The 21995-nt window shown below is 33.9% G+C and overlaps 2 protein-coding genes across 2 annotated transcripts; one reads left to right on the plus strand and one right to left on the minus strand.

The window, feature by feature from the left end:
- The first annotated feature begins 856 nt into the window (after positions 1-856).
- LOC149783374 (MKRN2 opposite strand protein-like) lies at positions 857-17577 on the plus strand. The gene is made up of 5 exons (XM_089931605.1): positions 857-906; positions 3536-3776; positions 10512-10561; positions 16144-16306; positions 17304-17577. Exons 1-5 carry the CDS (start codon positions 870-872, stop codon positions 17512-17514), a joined length of 702 nt encoding a protein of 233 aa, XP_089787731.1. The 5' UTR covers positions 857-869; the 3' UTR covers positions 17515-17577.
- Positions 10568-15205, minus strand: LOC149783375 (uncharacterized). The gene is made up of 6 exons (XM_089933321.1): positions 14551-15205; positions 13378-14309; positions 12727-13291; positions 12153-12288; positions 11913-11988; positions 10568-11630 (listed from the first exon to the last, which is right to left on the minus strand). Exons 1-6 carry the CDS (start codon positions 14870-14872, stop codon positions 11472-11474), a joined length of 2190 nt encoding a protein of 729 aa, XP_089789447.1. The 5' UTR covers positions 14873-15205; the 3' UTR covers positions 10568-11471.
- Positions 17578-21995: the final 4418 nt, after the last annotated feature.

Genomic DNA, 21995 nt, shown 5'->3' on the forward strand with positions numbered 1-21995 from the left:
AAAAAAACTTGTATTTCTTAGGTATTGTTCAAAGAACATATAATCCCCTTTATTTTGGTGTATGATTGATGGATGTAATATGGGTTATAGAGTGTGGTGTAAGCCTTAATCTAATTAGCTTTGAAATACCACTTGACAGTACAAGTAATCAGATATTTCATACTGGATTAGAACTGATATACACCAACATCTGGTTTATGTTATACATTTACTAGGGTTTAAGTTCCATGGGAAATATACTCTCAGGGCAGACTTTACTCCCCTTCCAAGCTGTATTGATGTCTTGTATTTAATAAATACTTTAGAATGCCTTCTGCAGTTATTCTTTAATAACAAATAACATTACACAGAGTATACAGCTTGGCCTTACTCCAGATGTGCATCTTTCAAAAAAAGAAACTGCTAGCTCCACTTGGTCATTTTCACTTCCTGAACTTCAGAGGTAAATTGTAAAATAAAAAGAACTGATAACTTTGTTTTTACATTTTATATATTTGGGAATTCATTCATTGCACTTTCAGAAACTGGTATTGTCTAGTCTGGCAAATTCAGTTTCCCTATTTTATTAGCTGCTATATATAGTGTACTTTAGACTAATTCTGGCTGATTTTGTTTTAGTAGTACAAGGGAGCAGTCATTTTAACTTGCAGTGTACTTAGATCATGTACAATTTATTCAAGTACAATATCCAAAGAAACGTCAGCCACATTACATCAAAATATCACAGCAGTATAAAAAAATATGCTCTCCACTGTGCATGTTTCAAAGGCAAACAACATCACCTTACACATGTCACTCTCTCAAGAGCAAATATAACTGGTGAGCGCCCCCCAAGTAACAGAACTCCCAGATGATGGTCATGTGACTCAATGTATCAAAATGGTGTCAGATTCTCCCTGATTGAGAGTGAGTTTCATCATAAAAGACTTAATATTAGACAGTTTGAATCAATTATAATAAAAAATGTGCAGTGATTTTATATTTTGATCGATTAGTTTTTTTAAAATACTTTTTTCGCGTTGTACTTCATATCTGACTTTCTTAAAATTCTTGATGTCGGTTGATTCGAATATAACATGTCAGCTATTTCGTGTGGTTTTTCATCAATTATGCTACCTTAAATTGATTTACCATTTTTGAGGCCATAACCGTGTCATTATATTTCTTATAAAACACTTCTGACTTAAATGTTATTGTATTTCATCGAACATTGCTCGTCGATTTTAATACCTTTTAATTCAATTAGATTTTGATTACAATATGTTCATCTCTCTCTCTCTCTCTCTCTCTCTCTCTCTCTCTCTCTCTCTTGTCAACCCTCCATCATATACTTGCCATATTCCCAGACAGTGGTGGTGGGAGTCTGGGGACTAAAACGATTGTTTTGAGATTTCAAGGGGGTAGCATCATAACCCCAAAAAGTGTCATGGTCCAACTGAGAACAAGTTATCTTTTTATATAAGCCTTTAGGAAATTACTGGTTATTCAAACACTTGATAGAAAGAAATAACATATTATTTTTCTTTTAAGCATTAAAACACTTAGAAACAAAATATAGTTTCTGTCTTTAAAATCCATTGGATAGTGACATTTTCTGTCTTTAAAATTCATTGGATAATGACATTTATATATAGTTTGGCCTTTAAAATCCATTGGAAAGTGACATTTTCTTAATTGGTTGCAGCCTCAGCTGCTGTCATTAGTTTGGTGGGCATGTGGTTGAAGGAGATGCAAGTGAAATTTTTGTTCATCTTTTGTTTGAGACTGGATGGTACTGTTGTTCAATCATAACAAGATCTTGTTCAAATTTTCTCAGTAAATGAGCATTCTATAGCTGCAGTGATGTGAGAAGGTGTCAGACATGGGGGCACAGTTGCTTAGTGTTAATGATGTACTAAACTCCAGAATTACTGAGGTCGATATGGTGTGCAGCATGTATGTAAAAATAAAATGCTCCACTTTGCAACTGTACTGCTTAACAGTCAAACTCAATCTGGGAGTTCTGAAATTTAGTTTTTTGGGGCTCTGCTCACTTTTTAGATATCCTTCCCAGAATCACTACTGCATTTTGATATTTTTTCTTCAAAATTGATTCATACTTGCACACTGTTCTAACTTCCAAAATAAAACAATTATAAAAAAACTATTCTCCATAATAGCTTCATTAGATTTACATGGAATGTAAAAAAAACGTTGACACATTAGTACAACTGAATATGAAACTAGAAGAACACTGTTGGTCTTCCATTGTAAATTCACATGTTTTTTTAAATATATATGTGTTACCCAACTTCCTCTTCCCATGCTGGTGACCATTAGGTTCACACCCAAAATGGGTATTATGTATATAGTAAATACAGGTTATCCAGAGACCAGATATCTGGATTATTTGCTTAAATGGACAACTATCGTGTCCCAGGAATTTTGTAAAATAATAATTTTTAGAATGTACATGTATCAATAAATGAAATTAATTAGTCGAACATTATGCCAACATAGAACATAACAACAGAAATCAGAAACAGTTGAATATAATCTCATCCATTTCTAATTACAATTATTTAATGAATAATTTAATTATCTCTTTTTATTAAAAAATATTGTAATTGTTAGATAAGGATCGAGGGATATGCAAAGAGAGAAAATTTATTCATACAATTGATGTGTCACTAAATGACTGATGTTAGGACAATATCTCATTTCTCATACAGAAATACAGTAATTCAGGCATGACTAAAGACTAATAGTAGTTTGAGTAGAATCATTTTATAGTACAAGCATACATTATTTAACTGTCAGTCATTAATCAAGTGACTTAATAGTTGATAAAAATGAATTACCTTCCAACATCTGTGTGAGTAGAATCCCTGTCAGTTAGTTTGTACCTTAAATCAAAGTGTGTTAACACTCGTGTTCACAAGACTTCACATAAAATGACTGTCCATCACAGCAGTGTTTTCTAAGTGATAATTATATTATTTCTACTTTGCCTGCTTCTCAGCTTATGATATGTCATCAGAATATTAATATTTCTAATAACTTATATTAGTTCGGTCAGTGATTTGATTATCAGCCCCATTTAGTCCAGATGCTTCCATTTATTTTTATTTTTTTGGACTAAAATTTGGATGAAATTTTTTGAAATGTATACCCCCCCCCCCCATGTGCCCAGATAATGGATATTTTATTTCAGTTTTTGTCACAAAATAGTAAAACTTACCATTGAAACTTCATTCTGGGTACTTTTAACTTTTTACTTCCTTGAACCACATAGTAGTTCTATCACACATGATTTCCATGTGAAAAGTACCATAACTGATAAAATGAACAAACTGAATTCATCTGTGGTGGTGCATGAAAAAATACATAAATTCTAACTGATAGGAACAATAAAGCTGCTGTAATGGGGCATATAAATAAACAAATTTTAACTGACAGCAGTAACAAAGATGGTGGTAAGGAGATTAAATGTGCACTGCTGTTATGGGGACAATTTGTTGCAAAGCTGAACATCATCTATTTTAATCTGTTTCAGCATGGAATATGGAGTCTGGGGGAATTGTACCACCAGAGGAAGATATCAGATGTTTTCAGCACTGTCAGAGAGAGGTTAACATACTTTGCTTCAGAGTACCAGATTTCTGTCCCATTTGTAAAGCTGATGTCAGAAAGTCAGAGAGCAGGATTCCACCATATTTAATTACATCCCCATTTACAGATGCTGCACAAACTCAGTATTCAGTTGTAATAAAACCCACCATTGGGACCTTTCTTAGGTAAGAGACATGCTTGAATTCCTCAGGTGAGGTGAGTTAGCACATTTTTTGTACATTCCTCAGGTAAGGAACATTTGATACACTTTCAGTTAGGTAGTATTTTTCAGGTTAAGGATATTGTTGAGTATATACCTGATGTGTTGGATTGGTACACTTCTTAGGTAGGGATCATTCTTTAGGCAAAGGACAGTTGGTTCACTCTTTAGGTGAGGGATAATTAGTACGTTCTCCAAGCAAAGGACAGGTGATACGTTCCTCAGAGAAGGAACAGTTAGTACTTTCAGTAGGTAAGGGACAGTTTTTATATTCCTCTGGGAAGTAACAATATACATTATTCAGGTAATGGGCAGTTGGTACATTTCTTTTATGGGGAACATGTTGTGCAACCCTCATGTATGGATATCTGGCATATTCCTTGGGGAAGGGGCATTTTTTTATATTCCTAAAGAATAGGACAGTTTGTATACTTTCACATTGAAAGAACAGGTGGTAAATTCCACAAGTAAGGGACAGTTGGTACATTCCACATTTATGGACAGCTGATAGAGTCCTTATGTAAAGAACAACATTAACAAAAACAATAATAATAATTATAATAGTATTAATAATTCTTTATTTCATGACTAACTCAAATCATTTAATAAAATTTTCTCCTTTAGGATAAATGAATACTAATTAATAGAAATAACATTATAATATATTTAATTAACAGTTCAATGGATATCTAAAGCAGTGCTTCAGATGGGCATCTGTCTTTGTAAAAAGGCTAATGTTGTACACCCTGGACTGGTTGCAGTATGTCTTGGACTGTGGTGCCCTTGCCATGAAAGACTTGTTATACTAAAGCACCAATGAGCTGAAATAGAGTGCAAAATATGTGTACTCTAAATTGACTCTAATTAATTGGATGAATTCTTTTCCTTTCAAAACACTGTATGAGAAATCACTACAATATTTCAGATATCAGTGAAGTAGGAAATAGTAGACAAAATATTCAGTCTATGTTGGCAATGTTTTATTCAGTACAGGAGTGGGAATTTTGTAGACACAATATTATTCAGTCAATATACATGTGCTTGGCAATGCTTTATTCAACTCTGGAGTGGGAATTTTGTAGACACGATATTCAGTCTATATCAGAGTTGGGCAAACTTTCCAGTGCAAGTGCCGCATACACAAATTTATACCTTGTCACGGACCGTATAGTTCATTAAGTAAAATAATATTTGAAATAGCAAAAACAAAAGGGTTTTCTAAATAACATCTAATTAATTTTCAGTTGTTAATATGTTGTTAATATTTGAAAACTTAAACTTAAAAAGAAGCACATTTATTTGATAAACAGATTAACATTAACAGAGTCTGTGCGAATGATGATTTGTTCCTTGGCCGTATGAAAACCCTTGGCGGGCCGCATATGGCCCATGGGCCGTAGTTTGCCCACCCCTGGTCTATATACATGTGCATGGCAATGCTTTATTCAATACTGGAGTGGGAATTTGGTAGACACAATATTTAGCCTATATACATGTGCGTGGCAATGCTTTATTCAATACTGGAGGAGGAATTTGGTAGACACAATATTCAGTCTATATACATGTGCATGGCAATGCTTTATTCAGTACTGGAGGAGGAATGTAGTGGACACAATATTCTGTATACCCAAGGGCTTTCTTTATTCTTGAATGTGCTGTTGATGCTTTCTAATGTTTAATCCACATCAAGTTGATTTTATTGCTGGATTATATGGGCCAAATACCTTGCAGGAAAATTCATACTGCATATACCGAGTGCTCTTCATATAATTGTAGGGAAGAATCTAGCTGCTCCCGTTTCCTTGTAAATATGGGTTTATATTAGATTAATGTTTCAGTGGATATATATATATATGTAGCGTTTGTTCTGTGATGGATACATTATTAATGCATTTGTAGGTCAAACTAACTGATGTAGGCTGGAACTGTAGTACTGGTATATGGTGATAGTATAATGATAGTAGAACAACATATTGTAGGTCTTCAGTTTCTCCACTTCTATCAACAGACTTGTAGTGTTACTTTACAGAGGGTAAGAGCCATGGTGCTTCAGTAAAGTACCAAAGATTATAATAAAAGGCAGCACCAGCAATGGTATTGACCACTGAGAAGCACAAAAGGTATCAATACAGTTGAAAATACATAAATGTAGAATGTAATAGCTGTATGAATGTGGAGGCACTCCTTCCCATCTTCTGGGGGTACTATAGTCAAACCCAGCCCCTTACCAATTTTGCTATCTTTGTAACTCATCAGAAGGAAATGCTGTGGTTTACACAGTTGACAGTACACCAGTCTAGTTGATAATACATCACTGTAGATAATAATACATCATTATAGTTGATAATACACTAGTGTGGTTGACAGTACATCAAAGTAGTTGTCAATACATCCATGTAGTTAACAACACAGCAATATAGTTTTGGCAGTACATTGGTGAAGTTGCCAATACAGCAGTGAAGTTGCCAATATGTCTGTAGTTGATAATACATCAGTGTAGTTGACAATGCATCACTGTAGTTGACAATGCATCTGTGTAGTTTATACAGCAGTGAAGTTGACAATACATCAGTGTAGTTAGTTCAGCAATGTAGTTAACAATATATCAGTGTAGTTGACAATACAGCAGTGTAATTAACAATACAGCAGTGTAGTTGACAAGACGTCATTGTAGTTGATAATGCAGAAGTGTAATTGACAATACAGCAGGGCAATTGACAATACAGCCGTGCAGTTGGCAAGACATTAGTTGATAATACAGCAATGTAGTTGACAAGAAATCATTGTAGTTAATACTGCAATATAATTGACAATACAACAGTGTAGTTAATACAGCAATGTAGTTGACAATACATCAGACTAGTGTAGTTAATATAGCAATGTAGTTGACAATACATCAGTGTAGGTAATACTGCAATGTAGTTGACAATACAACAGACTAGTGTAGCTAATATAGCAATATAGTTGACAATACATCAGTGTAGGTAATACAGCAATGTAGTTGACAATACAACAGACTAGTGTAGTTAATCTAGCAATGTAGTTGACAATACATCAGACAAGTGTAGTTAATATAGCAATGTAGTTGACAATACATCAGTGTAGTTAGTGTAGTTGACAATACATCAGTGTAGGTAATACAGCAATGTGGTTGACAATACATCAGAGTAGTTGACAATACATCAGTGTAGGTAATACAGCAATGTAGTTGACAATACATCAGTGTAGTTAGTGTAGTTGACAATACATCAGTGTAGGTAATACAGCAATGTAGTTGACAATACACTGGTATACTTACACTTGAAGGTGATGTATTATGATATCCACGAGTTAAGGATGAGGAAAGAAAATTTAAGAGCTCTATGTATCTTCAGTATAATTCAGTTATAAGTATTAAAGATTTTGACACTGTTCAATTGTGTGTTATGCATCTGTCTGATACTCGTTATCAGACTCATTCCCCTATTCAGCAAGAGAAACTGCCAGTCTAAAACATAAGTAAGTACCACAGCTGTCTTAAAGCAGTTAATTTGGGTTTCATGGGTTAAATAATTACAAAAACACATTTAAGTTAGTAAGAAAACCATATGCAGAGTATGTAAATGATCATGATATATTCTGTTAATACTAGTAAAAGAGCAAATATTCAGTTAATACTAGTAAAACATCATATATTCAATTAATGCTAGTAAAAGATCATATATTCAGTTAATACTAGTAAAAGATCATATATTCAGTTAATACTAGTAAAAGATCATATATTCAATTAATACTAGTAAAACAAATATTCAATTAATACTTGTAAAAGATCATATATTCAATTAATGCTAGTAAAACATCATATATTCAGTTAATGCTAGTAAAACATCATATATTCAATTAATACTATTAAAAGATCATATATTCAGTTAATACTAGTAAAACATATATTCAGTTAATGCTAGTAAAAGATCATATATTCAATTAATACTATTAAAACATCATATATTCAGTTAATACTAGTAAAACATATATTCAGTTAATGCTAGTAAAACATCATATATTCAATTAATACTATTAAAAGATCATATATTCAATTAATACTAGTAAAACATATATTCAGTTAATGCTAGTAAAAGATCATATATTCAATTAATACTAGTAAAACATCATATATTCAGTTAATACTAGTAAAACATATATTCAGTTAATGCTAGTAAAAGATCATATATTCAATTAATACTATTAAAACATCATATATTCAGTTAATACTAGTAAAACATATATTCAGTTAATGCTAGTAAAACATCATATATTCAATTAATACTATTAAAAGATCATATATTCAGTTAATACTAGTAAAACATCATATATTCAATTAATACTAGTAAAACATATATTCAATTAATACTAGTAAAAGATCATATATTCAGTTAATACTAGTAAAAGATCATATATTCAGTTAATACTAGTAAAACATATATTCAATTAATACTTGTAAAAGATCATATATTCAATTAATGCTAGTAAAAGAGCAAATATTCAGTTAATACTAGTAAAAGATCATATATTCAGTTAATACTAGTAAAAGATCATATATTCAGTTAATACTAGTAAAACATATATTCAATTAATACTAGTAAAAGATCATATATTCAGTTAATACTAGTAAAAGATCATATATTCAGTTAATACTAGTAAAACATATATTCAATTAATACTTGTAAAAGATCATATATTCAATTAATGCTAGTAAAACATCATATATTCAATTAATGCTAGTAAAAGAGCAAATATTCAGTTAATACTAGTAAAAGATCATATATTCAATTAATACTAGTAAAAGATCATATATTCAGTTAATACTAGTAAAAGATCATATATTCAGTTAATACTAGTAAAACATATATTCAATTAATACTTGTAAAAGATCATATATTCAGTTAATACTAGTAATACATCATATATTCAATTAATACTTGTAAAAGATCATATATTCAGTTAATACTAGTAAAACATCATATATTCAATTAATGCTAGTAAAAGAGCAAATATTCAGTTAATACTAGTAAAAGATCATATATTCAATTAATACTTGTAAAAGATCATATATTCAGTTAATACTAGTAAAACATATATTCAATTAATACTTGTAAAAGATCATATATTCAGTTAATACTAGTAAAACATCATATATTCAGTTAATGCTAGTAAAACATCATATATTCAGTTAATACTAGTAAAACATATTCAGTTAATACTAGTAAAACATCATATATTCAATTAATACTATTAAAAGATCATATATTCAGTTAATACTAGTAAAACATCATATATTCAATTAATACTAGTAAAAGATCATATATTCAGTTAATACTAGTAAAAGATCATATATTCAGTTAATACTAGTAAAACATATATTCAATTAATACTTGTAAAAGATCATATATTCAGTTAATACTAGTAATACATCATATATTCAATTAATACTTGTAAAAGATCATATATTCAGTTAATACTAGTAAAACATCATATATTCAATTAATGCTAGTAAAAGAGCAAATATTCAGTTAATACTAGTAAAAGATCATATATTCAATTAATACTTGTAAAAGATCATATATTCAGTTAATACTAGTAAAACATATATTCAATTAATACTTGTAAAAGATCATATATTCAGTTAATACTAGTAAAACATCATATATTCAGTTAATGCTAGTAAAACATCATATATTCAGTTAATACTAGTAAAACATATTCAGTTAATACTAGTAAAACATCATATATTCAATTAATACTATTAAAAGATCATATATTCAGTTAATACTAGTAAAACATCATATATTCAATTAATACTAGTAAAACATATATTCAATTAATACTAGTAAAAGATCATATATTCAGTTAATACTAGTAAAAGATCATATATTCAGTTAATACTAGTAAAAGATCATATATTCAGTTAATGCTAGTAAAAGATTGTATATTCTGTAAATACTAGTAAAAGAGCATATATTCAGTTAATACTAGTAAAACATCATATATTCAGTTAATACTAGTAAAACATATATTCAATTAATACTAGTAAAAGATCATATATTCAGTAAATATGTATAAAAGATCATATATTCAGTTAATACTAGTAAAAGATCATATATTCAATTAATACTATTAACAGATCATATATTCTGTTAATACTTTGAACTCATAGCTCATAAATAAACACTGGACAAACAAAATTAACTTTGAAGTCATAAATACGCACTGGACAAACAAAATGAACTAATAGAAGTAATTATGTGGTGAATTGTATTTATTACATTTGTCTTGAATGCCTAAACATACTTGTTGACTTTTTATAGAAGTAAGATTTATTACACGTATCTTAAATGCTGAAACATGGTTCTTTACTTTTTGCAAAAGTAATATTTATTACATTCAGCTGAACAACAGTTCCATGGAATACTGTCATGCCATTTTGGGAGTTATAAACTGAACTACAAAAAATTAATAACATTGGCTTGCACATGACAATGAGTTCATGACACCAATACTGCCAATATCATTGCAAAATTTTCTCTACAAAAATGGCAAGACAAAATTCCAGTGAAAGAATGTTTTCATATGGGACTAATATTGTAAACAATAATGCTGGATTGAAGAAAAGTATTGTAATTTTAAACATAATTTATACATCTCTATTCATTTCTGTTTTCAGAGATTACACTAACCAGTCAAATTTACATGTGGGAGTTACAGATTCACATGGTTAGTACAGCTAGTAATGTCATAGTATAACATTACCAAATCACATTTACATGTGGAAGTGACAGATACATTGGTTCATTGTTGTTGTTGTTGGCTTAATGCCATTTGTCAGGACAAGATAGGCTATACATGGTGGCTGGTATATCTAATGGAGGATGAACCAGGGAAAACCCAGGGAAAAACCTCCAACCTCCAACCCATGGGAAACTACTAGCAAGTTTTCTCACACTCATATCTCATATTAGCCAAGTCTGGGACATGAACTGACATATGAGTAGTTCTCCGGAATTGGTGACTGCCATGATAGACTGATGTCAAAACTTGAAATTATAACGCTGTTGTTGCATTTATGCTTATTAGAGGGCCCAATGCACATAGACTTTCATGAAGAAATAGAAAATCAGTGAGTGAATTCATTTTCACATAGTTTCAACTTGAAGAAAATGGTTGCTAGGGTGTCACGTGTGTTACAGTGTAACATAAAGTACCTTGAACTTACAAAACAAGACCACAGTTTAAGACCTTTGTTATAAATTCAAATGGTACAAATAGAAAGAAAGATATAAAAGCAAATTTGTCAATATCTATGTTGAACATTTCATATGATCGTCGTCAAAAAATTGTCACACTGTAACACACAGGACATTCGTGTTCAGCCTTTACAGTGGAGCCTTATTTAGAGGAAAAGATGATATATTACTCTTGTAATTTATTGTGTGTGATTGTATCATTTCTAAATATATATGTGAATGATATGAAGTTTTCCTATGTTTAGCCACATTCAGTATGGTTAGCCTCATTCAATATGGTGGATGGTGTCACAGTGTTACATGTGACATTCAGACTAAATGAAAGTGACAGAAAAACACATGACAACTTTGTAATTTCAAACATATTTATTGTTTCAAACTTAGTGGAAGACTCTACTGGCCATCTGGGCAATATCAAGATGGCCAACAATGTCAGCACGTACAATCCAGGCATCGTCCTCTGTGTCAGGGAAATAATATTTCCCATCCTTCTGGCGGAGGTACCACACTTCAAGATCATCTTCCTGGACCTGAAGCACCTGCAATAATCAGAATAAGCTATTATAAGCTTTTAAAATTAATTACAACTGCTGTATATAAAATATTTTCCTAAAAGCTTTCCCAACTTTAAGTTAAATCATATAAAGTGCCTGTGTCAATGTATACCAATTAGCCTAGTTATTACAACACTGAATTTGAAAAAAGTTTAATTAAAATTGTGCAGATGATGTTTTACCAGAGAAGACGGGTCAGTCGCACAAATTATCATCATTATACAGACTTGATGAAATAATGGCAAAGAAAGGGCTCTTCATACTTACAACATCTCCATATTCCTTCCTGATGGTTTTGTGACCCTGTTGGACTGGAACACTGACCAAAAGAAACTGACCAGCTCTGAAATATTGAACACATTTTTTAAGGAAACAGGTTAAACTACTAGCAATAAATAAGTTATGCTCATTATCAAAATGGTAGAAGCATCATTTTAAATTATGCATCCATAATTCCAGAATGTCAGAGCTATTACTTGTACCGATTATTTTCTAGCAAATATTTACCTGATTGAATTAGCCTGAAACACATCCGTTACAGCTTCTGAGACTGGTGCTGCAGTGACACTGGCTGGCACTGGTGATGTGTTTGTGGCAGGATATTCTTCATTAGCAGATGCAGTTGTTGAGATTTCGGTTGGCTCTGGTAAAAGAAGATAACATTTAAATTATGTGTTTGTGCATGTCAAACCAATTGTACAAAATAGATTTTTAAAGAAAATAGCATTTACAGTGGGTTCTGAAAACACTGCATATTTTGTGTAATGGAGCTAAACTTGCTGCATTCATGTAATTTTGCTGTACAAAAATAAGAACCAGTAAATATAATAATAATATTATCAATAATGATGTGGACTTAGTACTGTGCCTAATCTTTAGGAGGCCAAAGTGCATTACAACTGAAGTAACCAGTCTTGTCTTGTGACTGAAGACTTAAAAGTCTTCAGGTACAAATATCATTTACATTTACTTCGAATGTGATCAACACAACAATGCACTCATTCTATTAAATAAAGAAAATACAATGCAAATTAAAACTTTGTTGTCAATTTTCTTAAAACAAAACATTGTTAATTATTACCATTCTGCTGTGGTCTTGCAGTTTTCTTTTTCAAGTGTGCCACTCTCCAGTCACCACAAAATGCTGCATTTGCACACAGGCCCTCCTCAGATGTGCAGGCTAGACAGAAGCAGCTCCTTTCTCGTATGCTCGTGACATATGGCATCAAGCCACGAGCACAGTGCAAGGTCCTAGTACCAGCCACGGTCTTAATCTCTGGTCCAGTCCTGTATGATCTGTGCCTGTTGATTTTACACTGAGGAACAAACAAGAATTTTCTCCTGTTATGACTGTGGGTTTCATCTGATTCTGGTCGTGTTAGCCTCCTCATGCAAAAGTTGAACATTTCTTCAGCTGTTGACGCTTGAGCCTGTTGAGCTTTGACAGCAGTTGAAACCACCTTCTTAACAACACCAATCTCTGCATCACAAGGACCCTTTCCATGGCGACTGCCAAAAAAAGTGTTTTTCTGTCGGTACGCCAATATCCTCTTCCCCGTATGAGGCATCAACAAAACTTGTTTTCCCTTTTGTACTGTGGGGCACATCCATATGAGAAATGAATTATCTTTGTGAATTGGAGTCCTCTGGATTGTAGCTCATGCACGGCAATCATCTGGAAATGTTGAACAGCATGTGTGTCATGCTGCAGGTCATCTTATATGAAGATCAGAGATTCTGTGATGGTGTCATGATGTTGTGAACAGTGGTAATGGGCAATCACTGGATGAATTGTTACTTGTTGGTGAGTCCAGTGAGCCCCTTGTGCCTCATCTTGGTAAAAACGCCCATAATTTTCTGCAAAATCCATACAAAGTAGGAGCCAGTTTTCTGGAAGATTTTCTTTGAAGTTGGCAAAAACTTTATGTTGCCAATCTGCATTTGTTAGGTGGCATGAAAAGGATTGCAGTTCTTCCTCCAATTCTGAAAGAACTTGGTCCAGTGTGCCTTGCATTGTAGTAAGTTGTCGTTTACATATTGTTTTGTTGATTCCAGTACGGTCACTTATGTTTTCTTTGATGAGTGCCCACTTTTTCCACTTTACTATAGCACCTGTATACATTTCTGTTGCTGGCTGTAGCTTAGCTCTGACTATTTTAACTCCACAATTGGAACATTTTCTGTCTATGCAGCTCTTACTACTTTGAATATTTATTTCCATGTCACACAAGGTCAGGTCACTCATGGCAACTTTTGAAGGCAGCATGAGGCAATGGAGTCTCTTTGCTGCCAGAAAGTTGTTAATGACATCCCTCTTCATTGTGATATTCATGCAGTGCTCACAGCAGCAAGTGTTCATTTTAGTACATTTGACTCCTTTTATCTCCTTGGGCAGACATTTTGCAAATCTTGAAAATGATATTTCTATCTTTGTCTCCTCCACAAACTGCCTGTATGCATCTTTTAATGTTTTTTCCATATATCGTCTCGGAGCATGGGTCTTCTTGCTCACAGATGCTGGAGAGGGATCACATCTGGAAATGTCACCTCTTTTAAAAAAGTTGACAACTTTCTGGATCGTTTCCTTAGGCATCACATGGCTTGACATCTTGCGCTCAGTCTGCGTCTGACACTTTTTTATGTAGTGAAAACTGAGTCCATACTTCTTTCATATGAAGTTGAGGCTTGATCCTTTGTTTGCCTTCAACAAAATATTTGCGAAGGCAGCTCGTTTGACATTGTGAGCAGACATCTTAAACTTCTTCAGCTGTTGGTAGCTCTCGCTAACTTCATCCAGGAATGCAGTTGAAAAAGCAATTTCCCATCTTGCAAATCTTGGAAGTATGTTTTTTAACTGAAGAGCATGTTTTTTGTGAGGAGAAGTAAACTGCACTGTCTCAACAACTTCTTCTATCACTTCTGCAAACAGCTGTGGATCTTTTCGCAGTTTCCTTATTAACTTCAGAGTCTCCATTGATTTTAATGCTGGTATGCAGGCTGGAGACTTTTCTGTTGAGGATGGTTCCAACATCTCTACCCTTTTTTTTAGCTTCTTCTTGCTGAAGTTTCTTCCTAGTGATCCACCCTATTTTCTGTGGTTGCTGTGCTAATCCAGCCCTATATCTCTGTTGTCTGATCCTGTCTTTCTCTCTTCTTTCTTCTACACATGCTCTTGTCTGAGGCTTTGGATTCTTTAGTGGTTTTCCCAATTCTTTATGTATTTTCATCCCTTCAGCTACCTTAATCCTTGTTTTCTCTTTCAAGTTCCTTTTGTTCAAGTGTCCGACTTGCCTTGTATATTTTCAGATGCTGTGTCTCCTTCTCCCGGTAAGCATTGTATCGAAGGGGATCTTCTTTTAAACGTTTCCTGTACCTTTGATTCCATTTTGCTCCCACTGACAACTTTGGTTCGTTTGCAGATTCACATGTTAAATTTGATTCAGTCTGAATCGGCTAGGTGAAATGCCAGTGATCTGTGAAGGTGAGTCTCTTAGACCACTTGGAAACTTGGGGCCCTCACATGGTTTGTAGAGCATGTTACTAGTAAAGTCAAATTTACATATAGGAGTGACAGGTTCATATGGTTGATACAGCTGGTGGCTAGTAATATAAGACAGTAAAGATGTCATTGTTTTGAGTGATATTCTTACACTTTATATCACCACTCCAGTTGCCTAGTGATTAGAGCATCTGCCTCCGATGAAGGAGGTCGCTGGTTCGAACCCCGGCTGAGTCATGCCAAAGACTTATAAACCTGGTACTAACAGCTGCCTTGCTAGGCACTCAGCATTAAGAGGTTAGTGTTAGGACTGGTTGGCCTGATGTCAGGATAATGTGGCCAGGTGGGACATCATGCTACATATCTGCGGCATGATGCTTCAGTGCTAGATATCACTATAAACTGCAACACAGCTGACATCGTAGTGATATGACTTATACATTGTTAAAGCTACATTAAAAATCCAAATCACACACACATGTACTTGATTTGTACAGGATATAGCAAAATATTTCATTTATGCATTTATTGAGGTGTATTTATTGGTTAACCAGGTAATTTTGTTTATGGGTATATAGTTTAGCATGCCGATTGTAATAATTCCCAGCAATGTAGTAAAGTGATCACTCCGTTTTTAGTACTCACTGTATCTAAGATGCAATCATTAATTGAAAGCAATCACTCAAACAACTGAGATGTCCATGCACTCTTGGATAAGCACTGTAACTAATGTGTAATTTATCCATTGACAGAGCAATCACTCAAGCAACTGAGATGTCTATGCACTCTTGGATAAACACTGTAGTGAATGTGTAATTATCCATTGACAGAGTGATCACTTTACTCTTTTGGTAATTATTAGTATGACCCATGTAAGAAGGGAAGGTTTAACTTATTCTTTGCAGGAAAACTTTACAGTGTTTACATTACAGGAATAAAAAATTTAGGAAAGGAATAACTTATTCCTTGCAGCATAACTTTGTAGCATTCGCATTACAGGAACAGTGTATGATTATGATGAGGATGGCGTAAATGTAAATTCTCCAGGATGGGATAAGTGTGTCACACTGGAATTAACTCCGCGTGTATCAGACGAATTCATGAAAAGTTGGGATGAAAAACTACTTGTGTTTTCACAGCATTCAGACTGGACAAAATACAGGTAACAACTATTAATGGTATAAAATACAGGTAACAACAATTAATGGTATAAAACAAACATCATTGCTATTATCATGACTCTAAGCTCATGAACTAAGTAAAAGAAAAAAGAAAAAGAAAAACACCAAGTTTGGTAAAAATTGAACAAATAATTTATTTCCCTTGAATCCAAAGTGAAAATTTAAAAAGAACTTACAGTAATGCAATCTAAATACCAAAATAGTCCAAGAGTTCTATCACCAGTTTTAATGAATAAAGTTCTAATTAAATTCCAAGGGTGTTCCAATTAAGCTCTGCACTGAAGGTGTTTATGTGCCTGTAGTCTTGCATGTACTAATGTACCAGTGCCATGAAGTGAGATGATGTGCTAACAGTCTTTAGATGAACCACAGTAATAAAATCCATGATGTCCTTATCTGAATTCACTATAATTCCAAATTAATATTTCTGTCGAAGAATATTATTTAAGGACATGTTTTGTTTCCAGTGCGTAATAATCTGATTAAATAAATAAATAAATCCAAATAAAAAATGAACTATAAGGCTGATTTCTGCTTCCAATGTTTTTGCATGAATTATCAGTTTCTCATGTTAACAATATTATAAAACACTCTACTTGACCAAGGTCACAATATGACTTAATGGAATTTTCCATTTTAGAAGATTCTGAGTTTTTCAAGAAGATAAAATCAGTTACTTAAGTGATGATAAGAATATGGTAAACATTCTTGTTGATCCAGAGTATTTTTCTTTTTTTTCATACCTTTCTTAGGGTTTATTCTTGGACAGTTGACTGCAGGAATCATGCAAATTTCTAATTTGCACGAAGATATCAACCAAATGTGCATAACTCATTTGCAAACTCTGCCTTTAATTACTGTGGTAAATTTTCCCACCCGTTAGGAAATATCCCTTTGTTATTCTCCCCACTCCCCAATTTTCTGTGTTGGAATAGACACTAATTTGCCCTAACCGAGGATTTCACTTTTCTTTTCTAGGTACCACGAGTCTTCTTGGAATTGTTTTGACTTTGTGATCCAGTTCCTTCAATCTGTTGGTATGGATCGGGTCTACCCACAAATAAGAAATGGATTATCATTTTGCCAGGAGTTTGTTCGTCCAAAGACTTATAAGGCAGCACAGTACATCACACTGTACAGAGATATAAAACAATTGAGTTATGTTTGTCAATCATCACAAATCACATGATATCATTACACATCAGTTTTATTTGCAAATCAGTGAAAATCATTAAAGGACCTTTACAAATTATATTTTTTAAGTTTTATTGCCCATGGGCAAGGGAATTTCATATTTTCACTAGCATGTTTAAGTGCTGTTGTTGTAGGGTTTAACACCATTTTTCGGCACACGATAGGCTATACATGGCGGCCAGCATTAATGGTGGAGGAAGAACCCGGAAAGAATCACCGACCAACGAGAAGCTACTGGCAGGCTTTCTCACATACCCACATTGGCTGAATCCAAGACTCGAACCCACATAGACAGAGGTGAGATGGCAGTGATCCGTAATGAAGAGCAAGAGCGCTTTAGACCACTTGGCCACTCGGGGCCCCAGCAAATTTAAGTGTCTAATATCCCTGATTAAGGCTGTTATAGGTACCGTTTGGTTTATTCTTACATGATTAGTCATCTGCATCAGGATATTTTGCCCGTTTCCAAACTAATGTGCCCTGGGCAATGAGGCAATGTAAAATTTTCAAGGCCTGACTTGGTAACTTTTTCCATTTAGTGAATAATCATGATTTGCTCATGACACAACCTGTACTACAGAAAGCAACAAATATGCTTGAGTACAGTACATATAGAATACAATAGGTGTCAGCTCATATTCATGCTGGCCAATCAGATTCGCTCTTTGTTTTACTGACAATTTCAGTTTAACAGAATATACCCATATCTGTTGAGCCTACATAATTCAAAGTAAATGAGGGACTATTCTTTTCTTTTGAATGGCATGGACCCTGTACCTGAAAGCAAATTGTGTCATAGCAGATCTGGGCTTACATCACTCAATGACCAAGGAATAGATTGTACTAGAGTAACTTGTGAACAAGTAAAGTTGAAGTCTGATAAAGTGACATTTGAGGTCAGCAGGTGGAAATTTTAACTGGTTGTTTGTTTACCTAATCTGAAGTTTGATAAAATTAGTCATTGTGGTTAGCTAGAGAAAACTTGATGACCTGGTTGTTCTCTAGACCACCAAGTTTTTGTCTGCCTTTTGATAACGTGACTGGTAGATGAAGGTAGAGAACAACTTGTTGGTCTAGTTGTTTTCACCAACTAAGTAAAACTGTTATACTTAAGTGTAGTCTTTTATTGATCTCGTACTATTTAACTCAATAGCAATGATGATCACCTATTAAATTTAAAATGAGAAATGCAGAAAAGTAGCTGCGTTTTCCAGATTGCCCTTTTGAGTAAAAGTTATGGTAAAAGTTTTAGAAAACAGTGAATAATAATAATAATAATAATAATAATAAAGACCTTATTTAGAGAAGGTAACTCAATTAGTTACAGAACTAATCTACCTTGAGGCCTTCTGTCTGTTATGTACAATATACAATATATACAACATGATGTGATGAGTCTGGCTTGACACTAAATAATTAAGTAATTTTACAATTCAAAGTATCAAGCCTGGAGCACATTCACAGGCATCAGTGAAAACGTAAACATATATAAAACATAAAATATAAACTGCATTGAAAAATTCAGCTATGAAAATGATGTAACATTACATAAAAGCAGGCAGTATTTTTTGTACTAGAACTGTTCAATTTTCTAAAGATTTCATCCATTTAAGACATTGATTGTGAAAAGATGAAATGCTAGGAGCCTGCCTTATGTCACTGGGAATGTTGTTCCATACCAGTGGACCAGTATATTGAAAACTTTTTTAAACAATTCCTTCTTTGGCCTTTGTATAATGTAATTTTTTCTTCTTGTGGACCTTGAATTTGGAGTGCCATCAGCATCTCTTTGGTGAAAGATATTGCTTAGATAGGCAGGAATATCTTTTCTGGATACTTTATACATCAATTTGGCCTTTCTAAGAAATATTCTTTCATGTATTGTTAAAATCTTTATATTATTCATTGCATCCTGAAAATTGTCTATACTTTGATCTAGAATTAAATGGCAAGCCCTCTTTTGGAGTCTTAAAAGTGTTGTTATGTTTGAATTAGAGGTATTACCCCAAATTACATTACAGTAGTCCAGATATGGCTGAATATAACTCTTATAAAAGATGACCCTATACTGAAGTGGAATGTATGTTTTGATTTTCCTCAGTAGCCAAAGATAAGAGTTAACCTTTTTTGAAATTTGTTTAATGTGAATAGACCAAGTAGTATCTGTTATTATTTGTATAGATATGCTGTGGAAAGGTTAAACTTATATTAAATATGAATGGTCACCACTGAAGAATCATTTTTGCTGAGCAGAAATTTCAGCTGGATATTATGGATATTATGGAATGTCTTCATGGGCAGTATGGTCATGGGTAGTGTGGCCATGGGCAGTATGGCCATGGGCAGTATGACCATTGGCAGTATGGCCATGGGCAGTATGACCATTGGCAGTATGGCCATGGGTAGTATGGCCACGGGCAGTATGGCCATGGGCAGTATGACCATTGGCAGTATGGCCATGGGCAGTATGACCATTGGCAGTATGGCCATGGGCAGTATGACCATTGGCAGTATGGCCATGGGTAGTATGGCCATGGGCAGTATGGCCATGGGCAGTATGACCATTGGCAGTATGGCCATGGGCAGTATGACCATTGGCAGTATGGCCATGGGTAGTATGACCATGGGCAGTATGACCATGGGCAGTATGGCTATGGGCAGTACACACATTAAAGTATACACTTAGATATTTAGAAAACTATCCATCTGTATAACAAAAAGTGCTTTAAGATATCCTGCATACACACACCCAATTCACCATAGATTTCAAATAATTGTTATTTTATTGTTTTCCACTTAACATTTCCCTACCTCTTGCATCATTGCAGACAGCAGTAAAAACAAAATGTTGGGCTATATCTACCTTGAGTGGTTTCTTTATTTGTAATGGCCAGATTCTCATGACAACATGCATGCTTGGCGATGATTGCAAACCTGTGACAGTAACATAAAACCTTGCCTACCCCTAGCTGTTGCTTGGCCATGATTGCAAACCAGTCATAGTAACATAAAACCTTGCCTACCCCTAGCTGTTGCTTTGCCATGATTGCAAACCAGTCACAGTAACATAAAACCTTGCCTACCCCTAGCTGTTGTTTGGCCATGATTGCAAACAAGTCATAGTAACATAAAACCTTGCCTACCCCTAGCTGTTGCTTGGCCATGATTGCAAACCAGTCACAGTAACATAAAACCTTGCCTATTCCTAGCTGTTGTTTGGCCATGATTGAAAACCAGTCACAGTAACATAAAACCTTGCCTACCCCTAGCTGTTGCTTGGCCATGATTGCAAACCAGTCACAGTAACATAAAACCTTGCCTACCCCTAGCTGTTGCTTGGCCATGATTGCAAACCAGTCACAGTAACATAAAACCTTGCCTACCCCTAGCTGTTGCTTGGCCATGATTGCAAACCAGCCATAGTAACATAAAACCTTGCCTACCCCTAGCTGTTGCTTGGCCATGACTGCAAACCAGTCACAGTACATAAAACCTTGCCTACCCCTAGCTGTTGCTTGGCCATGATTTCAAACCAGTCACAGTAACATAAAACCTTGCCTACCCCTAGCTGTTCCTTGGCTACGTTTGCAAACCAGTCACAATAACAAAACCTTGCCTATCCCATGATATTGTTTCATTTGCTACCTTACCACAATGTATAATACAAGGAAAATTGGGGGTGGGGTGATGTAATATGTAAATTGCACACATAAATAAAATGGAGGTGTGTTTATAGATTTTTTTAGTACAGCAATCATTGTTTCAGAAAATGTGGTTCTGCAGGCCCAAATTAATATTATGAAATTAAAGGATTTTCAGTTTGATAAATGGTAATATTTGGTATATCAATGTGAAGGACTTATTTTTGTGCTTCATACATAATGGCAGCTAGTAAATGAGCTACAGACAGAGGAGACAATGTAGAACAAGCACCTATACAATGGTTTCAGTTACTGCAGTTATTTTCAAAAAGAGAATTTATTATCAACTTAGATTCCTGCAGTTTATAGAATTGGTAATTAAATACATTTCAAGATGATAACTGAAAGTCAGTTCATGACTTGTTTGTACCTACCTTGTGTATGGTACATCAACCAGATAATTCATTTCTTTCTTAAAGGCTTAAAATAAAATGCTTGTACAAGCAAATATTTTATTACCAAATTACTGTAACGAATCTGATTTATCAAATAGCTTGGTTAATCATTAGGAATGTATCAATTAAAAAGGGGTTGTGGCTTGTGCATCATGTGTAGCTAGTTTTGGGGGTTCTTTATTTTCATGGTTTGGGGGGTCTTCATTTTCATGGTTTGGGGGGTCTTCATTTTCATGGTTTGGGGGGGTCTTTATTTTCATGGTTTGGAACAACAACATAACCTCATTAAATTGGTGTAACCACATCAGAGAGAGAGAGAGAGAGAATGATTTCAATTTGTCACAAATTGAGCAATCTCACAAATAAAAACATGTGATATA

Source organism: Sinohyriopsis cumingii, chromosome 14, assembly GCF_028554795.1.
Source record: "Sinohyriopsis cumingii isolate HCF-2022 chromosome 14, ASM2855479v2, whole genome shotgun sequence".
Taxonomy (NCBI): Eukaryota; Metazoa; Mollusca; class Bivalvia; order Unionida; family Unionidae; genus Sinohyriopsis; species Sinohyriopsis cumingii.

Excerpts from the sequence above, each read along its gene's own strand:
- LOC149783374 (XM_089931605.1), top strand. The coding sequence starts at position 870 with ATGTATCAAAATGGTGTCAGATTCTCCCTGATTGAGA. Across the intron at positions 907-3,535 it reads CAGATTCTCCCTGATTGAGA|CATGGAATATGGAGTCTGGG; the intron begins GTGAGTTTCATC and ends AATCTGTTTCAG. Across the intron at positions 16,307-17,303 it reads TCAGACTGGACAAAATACAG|GTACCACGAGTCTTCTTGGA; the intron begins GTAACAACTATT and ends TTTCTTTTCTAG.
- LOC149783375 (XM_089933321.1), bottom strand. The coding sequence starts at position 14,872 with ATGAAAATACATAAAGAATTGGGAAAACCACTAAAGAATCCAAAGCCT. Across the intron at positions 12,289-12,726 it reads TGCAAGACCACAGCAGAATG|AGCCAACCGAAATCTCAACA; the intron begins GTAATAATTAAC and ends TTCTTTTACCAG. Across the intron at positions 11,631-11,912 it reads GGAAGGAATATGGAGATGTT|GTGCTTCAGGTCCAGGAAGA; the intron begins GTAAGTATGAAG and ends TGATTATTGCAG.